This window comes from Carassius auratus, chromosome 25, assembly GCF_003368295.1.
Source record: "Carassius auratus strain Wakin chromosome 25, ASM336829v1, whole genome shotgun sequence".
Lineage (NCBI taxonomy): Eukaryota > Metazoa > Chordata > Actinopteri > Cypriniformes > Cyprinidae > Carassius > Carassius auratus.
The window spans coordinates 17,449,607-17,458,347 of record NC_039267.1 but is presented as its reverse complement, the minus strand read 5'-3'; the positions used below and the strand labels follow the sequence as shown (position 1 = coordinate 17,458,347).

At 36.3% G+C, this 8,741-nt stretch overlaps 1 protein-coding gene across 2 annotated transcripts; it reads left to right on the top strand.

Moving 5' to 3' along the window:
* Positions 1-8,719, top strand: LOC113043560 (GTPase KRas). 2 transcript variants are annotated; one of them, XM_026203015.1, is made up of 5 exons: positions 1-351; positions 2,114-2,231; positions 3,191-3,369; positions 3,486-3,645; positions 6,120-8,719. In XM_026203015.1, the coding sequence occupies exons 2-5, from the start codon at positions 2,121-2,123 to the stop codon at positions 6,234-6,236; spliced, it is 567 nt and encodes a 188-aa protein (XP_026058800.1). In that variant the 5' UTR covers positions 1-351; positions 2,114-2,120; the 3' UTR covers positions 6,237-8,719. The 2 variants fall into 2 exon arrangements, with proteins under 2 accessions (XP_026058800.1, XP_026058801.1); XM_026203016.1 differs by lacking the exon at positions 1-351 and adding an exon at positions 411-630.
* Positions 8,720-8,741: the final 22 nt, after the last annotated feature.

Here is an 8,741-nt window from a genome sequence, read left to right as displayed (position 1 = left end):
CAAGCCAGTCTACACCAATACTGCCCTCAGCGCTTGTCAAAAGCCGGTCTGTGCCCAGTATCGAAAATGTCACAGCACATTCTCTTGTGCTACTACACAGTAAATTAAAGTGCATTTATTATCCGTCGTCTAACCACATTTAGCCTGGATTACCAGTGTTGATTATCGGTCAGTTATTGATTAAGCACATCTCATCGGGATTGTTTGCACCTACAGATGTTTCGTCCATTATAATGCAAGATGCATGCTGATGCTCGGAAGTGGCTGCTCGACTGCGTGTTACTCGTCCTTTTAACCTCCTCCACCTACTGAAAATAGCCGTAAACAGCTGAAAATCGTTGATATTTTGGGGTAAGTGATCATTCCGAACTGTGTCCGCCCATATCTGTGAAAGCACAGCCTCCGAGCGCAAGGCCATGCAACGTTAGCCTAGAAAGACGAAATTAATCTCTATTTCGTTAGAAAGTGTCAGTTTTCGGTTAGAAAAACCCTTTAAACACTTGGATTGGAAACGGATATATGCGGCTTTATACACGCTGTATAAAAGGATAATAACATCATAGCAAGGTCATGATAAACGCTTGAGTCATTAGAGGCTTTTCAGATGCGGAACTTACTACTAACCCAGAGGTAAAACATAATAATAATAATAATAATCATAGAAGAGCTGTTTTAACGTGTGTATTTACAGTCACTAACAGTCAAATAAAGATAAAGCTAAGAATTGGTTATATGTGAGCTTTTGTAAGTGTATATTTTGTTCCTATGTGTTATTGCCATCGCACGCCCAAGTGAGCTCGGGCCCTACGGTACAATGCGCTTAACTGCACTTCTCAACGATTAACTTATTAAAACTCGATTTAAAATCGAAATCACACAGAATTATTAAACATAGGTAAATCATTTAACCTCAAAATGGTACATAACAAAACTTTAAGAATGGTAGCCCGTACAAACACAGTGAAACATGTCCCATAATGTCGAATGGTAGTATTATGTTGTAGTCGAGTATTTTAGTTAATCTATTTTAAATGATTATAAAGAAAAGTAGTAAAAATGCCTTACAGAAGACTAGGCTTTAGATTCATAACTTAAAATTGCTAAATAATTTTATTCTGCTAGTGTATCACGTTTTGAATTGATTGTTTTATGTTGATTAATTGGTTTTGCTGAGCTATTGTAACAAAGTGATAACGATTATACACGAGGTGAAGTTATATAGTAGCATCATGTAAGATAATACATAAACTCATATCATGTCAAATCATCATGTTCTGTCATCTGTTATGCATGGAATCAGTTTATTTAACTGGACTTTTTAGTTATAGTGTAGAAAATCTATTATAGCATAACCATAAGGTTAAACATATTTGAATTAACCTTTATTTAACCAGACAAATTAATTAATAACAAGTTCTTATTTTCAATGCCAGTCTAGCAGGAGAATTATTATACAATTAAAAAAATATATATTATTTTTAGAATTAATATCTTCTGAGAAACATGCAAACAGATGTTAAAATACGTAAAACAAATAAAATAAAATCTCAGTTAAAACATTGTAATTTTAAGATGTCAACAATGTTCTATATAGTCATATTTGTAACTCTTATTTCAGTTGTAGTATTCTTTTGAGGATCAGCTGATTCAGTTCCATAATGACCATTTCTGTAAATATATCTGTAAATTTATTTAAAATGGATTATAGTTGTAATAGTAAGATAGAAGTTGAGAAGAGTGTTTAATGTTTTATATAAAGTTATTTTGGGTCAGTCCAGTAGACTTGGCATTTTAAGTAATGTCAGATTGACAAACCTTGGCAGTCTTGCCTTAATTTAGGGTGTTGTGGTGTAATGGTTAAACATCTGAACTGGTAGCTGAAAAGTTGTAAGTTCAAACTGCAAAAGGCTTTATTATTGAGCTATCACTGATTCGCCATTGAGCAACGTTACTTCAGTGGACTGAACCTGTAATTAGTGAACTGTAAGTCACTTTGGATAATGGTGTAAGTCAATTAGCACTTATCTGAAGGCTGGTAAGTAAATTAAAGCTGGAGCAGAAAAAGTCTTTAACTGCTCATTGATTTTCAGTGCTTGTTTTTTTTCTATTACAGGTGAAGAATGACTGAATATAAACTTGTGGTTGTGGGGGCTGGAGGCGTGGGCAAGAGCGCTCTCACCATCCAACTCATCCAGAACCACTTTGTGGACGAATACGACCCAACCATAGAGGTGAGGCATGTGTACCTCTGTGTCTAGCGCTGTCAGGACACTCACTTTGTACTGCCACAGCAAGCTGTGAAACTCATCCACATGTGAATATGCAAAACATCCACTGTTATAGATTCAACAGTGCGATCTGGTTATTCTGGTTTAAGAGGTGGATTCCACATCGACGGCCATTGTGTCTCTTGCCTTTCACTTTTCTGGCTTGGCACTCTTCTAAGTTTAGATTTTTAAATTTGCATAATAGCAAATAAGTTTGTTTGTTTGCTTTTTCTTTGGTGCTTAAAGTGTGTGTTTTGGGGGGCTACAATTTAAGTTGTTCTTGGTTGTTTATTGAATGTTTTGAATTATTTGAAGTTATTTGAAGTTATTTTAGGTGTTTTTGTAGTTTTGTTTAAAGTTTTTAGGTCACTTTAGTTTTCTTTTGTAGTTTTAGATGCTTGTTTATTTTTGTAGTTTTAGATGCTTGTTTTTTGTAGTTTTAGATTCTTGTTTTTGTCGTTTTAGATGCTTGTTTTTTTGTAGTTTTAGATGCTTGTTTTTTTTTTTTAGTTTTAGATGCGTGTTTAATTAGATTTTTTTTAGGTGTAGTTATGAGATGTTTTTTAAATGTCTGTAGAGGTTTTGAAGGTATTAACAGATTATTTATGAGATGTTTGTAGATGTTTTGTAGTTTCGTCACAAGATTACAAAGACAAATTGTATATGAACTAATATGCGCTGATTAAGACCAAAAGCATGCATGAAAATAATCTTTCTAATTTGAATGTAATGTTGACTTCTACACAATTTTGCTAATATTCAAATGCAGTTTTTGCCTACATGGACAATTTGTCATTTTACAAATGTCAGGTTTTTGGTATATTTTAGGCTTGGGTATTGTGAAAAATCTATATTACAGAATCAGTAAAGTTTGGGATTTATATACTGCTCAATATGCTCAAAATATCTTTTCACTTGTGCAGGACTCGTACAGGAAGCAGGTGGTGATTGACGGAGAGACGTGTCTCCTGGACATCTTGGACACTGCAGGTCAGGAGGAGTACAGCGCCATGAGGGACCAGTACATGAGGACAGGAGAGGGCTTCCTCTGTGTCTTCGCCATCAATAACACCAAGTCCTTTGAGGACATTCACCACTACAGGTATACACCACATGCTGTGCAGTCACAGAACCTGCAGAATCAGGTCTGTAAACGGTTAAAACACCTCAAAAAGAGAAACTAATTCTAGACGTGCAATGTTTTGTGTGCTTTGACAGAGAGCAGATAAAGCGAGTAAAGGACTCGGAGGATGTCCCCATGGTCCTGGTGGGGAATAAGTGTGATCTTCCTTCCCGCAGTGTGGACACCAAGCAGGCTCAGGATTTAGCACGGAGCTACGGCATCCCATTTATAGAGACCTCGGCAAAGACGAGACAGGTATGGAAAACATGGGCGCTCGTGTGCTGAATACAAGCCTGTTTGACGTATTAATGAAAATAAGTTTTCACATTGAAAGACTATTATTTTGACTGACTTAAAGACAGCATGAAATCTGAACATCATTGGTCTTGTTCATCATTACAAAAAACATTTGTCCACTTCTGAAACTACGTTAACGCTGAGGACACAATTAAAACAAGTCTATAATTTCGCAGTGTATCTTAGGGTTCAGTCAAATTCTGATTCATAATCACCCCAATTTTTTCTGCCCCACTGTATAAATTTGCTCAGAAATGCATCATTATGCAAGTTAAATGAGTTGTGAATACCATTTCATGGTGTATTTAGTGCATTATGGGGTTAAATATGATTTAAAATCTGTAATAAAAGCTGACTATAGCCCGATTTGATATACAGCCATTAAAGCTGCAGTAGGTAACTTTTGTAAAATATAATATAAACATAAAAATATAGCTCCGGCTACGATGTTCTTCCGCAGGACGCAAGCAGTTCTGTTTATTAACCGCTAGAGCGTCAAAAGTTACCTACCGCAGCTTTAAGGGTCAGCTGTAAAGCTTTTCAAGAACATGTCTGGGTCACATTTAACCCCAAAATCAAAATAAAGTAGAAATTGTTAATAATTTAGTGTATTGTAATGTTTTTATTTTATTATAAAATATTTTCTTTTGCTTAAAAAGTAACGCTTTTTGGGGTGGTAACAAATTGTACAAAAATGCAACTATGTATCCTGGATAATGACAAATCTGTGTAGTTCACCCAAATGGAAAGTTTAGCTAATTTTATTAAATATGGCTCATTAAATATGGTAAATACAGAAACTCGCACACTTCCCATGTTGTTTGTTTTTCATAAATTAAAACAAAATTGAATTTTTAAATAATGCAATATTTTAAACGATTTAAATGGATGTAAAAGAGGACAGAGCCCAAGAATATGTCTTAAATAATTGTTTTCAGTTAAGCAGAATCCTTAATATTTCTGTGCATATTATATATTTGTGAACTGTTTACAATGTCTTTGGAAATAATAATTGAACTACTTCAGTAAGGTTTTTTTTGTTTTGTTATTGCATCATGAGATCAATGTCGTATATTGAACAGTGTATTGTTACACTCCCTTATTGCTGTTTCTATTTATTACATTTACCAAAAAAATCATCTTATTGCATAAATGTGTATTTTACTAGATTGTTTTTCTGGGGGGTAAATGTGACTCAGACGTGGATTTTGTGTCATTCACACACCAGCTGAAGGCGGTTGAAATCTGTAGTGTTGTAGGAAAGCTGGTCGCTGCGTCCTTGTGCTTCACACTGGGTTTATGCATGAGTTCGTTCTGACGAGCTTTATGAATAATCAATCAGGTCATATCACACGACACAACTGCTCTTCCTCTGGGTTTGTGCCTGGCCTCTCTTGTGCGTTCATTATAATTTGTCTGCGTTTGATTTCATTAATGACTCTCTTAATGGCAAAGAATGCTATTTGGATTGATTGATGGGGGGTTTAATCACTATAAATCAGCTGGGGACATTGAACCGCTCTCTCTGTCATGTTAAAGATCAGAGCAAATGCTCTACCTCCCTCTGCAGTGCTCCAATCACAACTCCTTGTGGTGCCGGGGTGTAATAAAAGCTCCTGAATTCATTTCTGTTCTCTGTTTCGAGCCTCACATGCTCCCCACCGACACCACAGTCTCCAATACCCACAATTCCCTCTCTGGCCGCAGGCTGAAATGGTTTTGTGTGTATTCCTCAAATAGCAGATTCACTTTCTAATTCTCTTGTCTTTGTTTATTATATGTATTTATGTAAATGTATGTTCTGGCACATTACTTACTAATTTAGAAACCCTTAAAATGTTGTCCGACGCTAATATTAATGGTGCCGCCATAAACCAATTTGGATGGTTTCCCCAACACTGAAGGGAGTTGTGTTTTGCACTGCAGAGAGTGGAAGATGCCTTTTATACTCTGGTACGGGAGATCAGGCAATACCGGCTGAGGAAACTCAGTAAAGAAGAAGAGACGACTCAATGCATCAAGCTTAAAAAATGTGTTTTGATGTGAGCGGGGTAAGTTTGCAGCCCAGCTGTGGGGTACGACATCTGTACTGCAGTTTACACCTGTTCTTGGGTGGATCTCAATTAAACATCCGGGTCATATTTCAGCCCATACATTTCATAAAGAAGCCCATTTTTAGGACTGGTAATGTACAATGCTAACTGTAATGATTATCTTATTACAATTAGTTGTACTGAATTGAAACGATGCTATTGTTTTTTGTATTTAAGCACAGTGTTTTTATTTATAGTGCAGAATTGATGTTAAGTGGCTAATGTTTGGGAATATGGCGGCAAACGTTTGGCCATAGATCTGTGAAAAGTCATTCTTATTTTGTGTTCTAGTGTTCGATGCTTAAGATAATCACCTCTTGTTTCCCCTTTATTTTGAAGGGCGTGGACGACGCGTTTTATACTCTAGTCCGAGAAATTCGGAAGCACAAGGAGAAGATGAGCAAGGAGGGCAAGAAGAAAAAGAAGAAATCCAAAACAAAATGTGTTTTAATGTGAACAAGCCTTTCCTGTCATTATAGACTCGGAAAAAGAAAAGAAAAAAAGGTTCACAACTGCATTTTGTACATTACACTAAATTATTAGCCTGCTCCAAATACAGAATGGATCCTTAATTTTACTTGTTTTCTTAAAAGAAATAAGCTTTACTTCTCGTTCGGTGCCAGTTGCCCCAAAGTGTTGGTCACCTTTATGGCTTATTTTATCGGGTGGGCTTTAAAACTGGTGTTATTTTGCAGTTGGTTTAGAGTAGTTTAGCAGGTTTCTAAAGAAAGGTGTGGAATTGAAGACGAGACTTTGGTGTGCTGTATGAGAGAGATCTAGACGTGTAGCTGAATTTTGCATGTGTGTCACTTGATTTTACAGGAACCGAAACATTGAGGAATTAGTTTTTTTTTTTTAGGACCAACACTTTCAGAGGGAGTTTTGATGCATTATCACTGTGTATGACCCTGCCTTTGTATGTCCCAGACTTCCAAAAACAACCTGCATGTGAACTTCCATTGTAGTCGGATTAACGCGCCCTCTCTCGAAAGCCATGGTTATATGTGTGTGTGTGTGTGTATATGGTGAAATCTTAACCTTATTTCCCTGTTTGCATGCTGTGTTCTGTTCTGTAAACTCCCAGGGAACGGTAATGCGTTGAATACTGTATAATAGCCACTGCTGTGTAGAAAGGATGTTCTCAGTTGGTCCAAACAGGCGCTACGGTTTCAACAAGGCCATTGTGATCTTTTCAGTTAAATTCATGAAGGTTTATATACAAGTCAAAATCTGGTAAGAAGAAAATGATCATCTTAAGCAACGAAACCAAATTTTTTTTTTTAAATATATAATTTAATTTTTTAAAGGACTGAGAAGATGGTGATCTGCATTTTAATAAAAGCCAACTGTCAGCTTCAGGGAGTGAAGAACAAATGTATACTCGCATCTGTTCTGTTTTAGGTATATGTTAGGTTTCTGACAGACGGCGTGTTTTAGCCGCGCGGTCCACATTTTCTTTCTGGAAGGCGATAACCGTCAAAACGTTTGTGTGTAGGTACATTTTTTTTTAGGAAATGTGTGCACTCCCTGAACCTCTGCTAGCTTCTCCTACATTCTTCCACCGAATGTTCTGCACGTTATTTTTGACGGACAAATCGTTAAATTCAGCTGTCGTAAATGAATCGACTTTTGAAAACCAAATTGTCTCTTATAACACAAATCTTTTATTTAATCCCATGAGAAAAAAATGCAGATCCTGTTGTAAGTAATATTGATACATCTCTTTTTTAAACCGTTTTTGCATTACTCCCCCTTAGCAGATTTTGACTAAAATATAAAGCTGCAGCCGGCCAATCAGAATCCAGTATTCCAGGGAGTGCGTAATAATTCGAATCTCTTTTCTGTAACGTTCTACGCTCGCGAACGCCTCACTTCTGCACTCAGAGGAGGATTTTTATGACGTATGAATATTAACCCTCTTGTGCCCAGCCAAACAGCGCCTTAGAAGTCCGAGTAATTAATTACATTGAATTGTTTTTGCTAAATTTTGATTAGTGAATATAACCTACTGTACAACTAGTTGTTGTGATGCAAATATATGTTTATATATTTAAAAAAAGACAACAAATGCCTTGTTTGTTTATGCTGCCATCAACTATCAAGACCTTATAGTTCTAGAAGCCCAATTCTAGTCGAATCGAAACTGAACGCATACATTTCCAAGAGTCAGTTGTGTACTATGGTAAAACGTGGCTAGCTTAACTCTGGAGGGCACATTTTCAGCCATCACTCAAACCAAAGAGAGTGATCGAAAGATTTATTTTGTGTGGCAATACTTGATGTCATGAGATGATGTCATTTGTGGGATATTTTCGATATAAGAGCAAAATGTTGCTTTAAAACCGTCGGTGAGCTGTTTTACCATGCATCCTTAACTATTACTAGTTTGTTTTTTCTAATAATTGTTTCTATATCACAGTTTGACTAATACAGAGAAATCTAAACCGGAAATAAATCAGGACGTCCGCTCTTATGCAAAGTTTAAAGTGTTTTGGGTGATTTCTGTTCCCTTTAAAACCATTTAGCCTACTAGCCGTCTGTAACGCGAGTAGCGAAGTCATTAGATATTTTTTGAATCGTTTCTGAAATGTTTTCTGTCTGTTTGTGTGCCAATTGCAAATGTTGATAAAATGGTTCACCTGAACATGGACCTTGTTTTAACAGCCTTTGTACGGTTGTGATAAGAAAGATGACTATTTTGTAAATTGTGCTTATTTTTTTTGGTTTAATGAATTGAATGACGCTTAATTGTAATGAAGGGTCACGTGTTCACGTATATGAGAAAGTGCCGATCTGAGGTCGTCTTTCACATCTGTCATGTTTTGGTGAATTTGATTATTAAGATGAGGCAAGCTGTTCTCAGATCTGCACGGTTTTATAAATGCATTAATCTCATCAGTCTTATTTAATGTGTAATTAAAAGAAATACATAAACCCCACAGGAAAGACTCCGTCTGTTTG

Bases quoted from the DNA above. Each gene is read 5' to 3' on its own strand.
- LOC113043560 (XM_026203015.1), top strand. From the start codon at position 2,121: ATGACTGAATATAAACTTGTGGTTGTGGGGGCTGGAGGCGTGGGCAAG. The intron at 2,232-3,190 runs GTGAGGCATGTG...TCACTTGTGCAG, and splicing joins AATACGACCCAACCATAGAG to GACTCGTACAGGAAGCAGGT. The intron at 3,646-6,119 runs GTATGGAAAACA...TTTATTTTGAAG, and splicing joins CCTCGGCAAAGACGAGACAG to GGCGTGGACGACGCGTTTTA.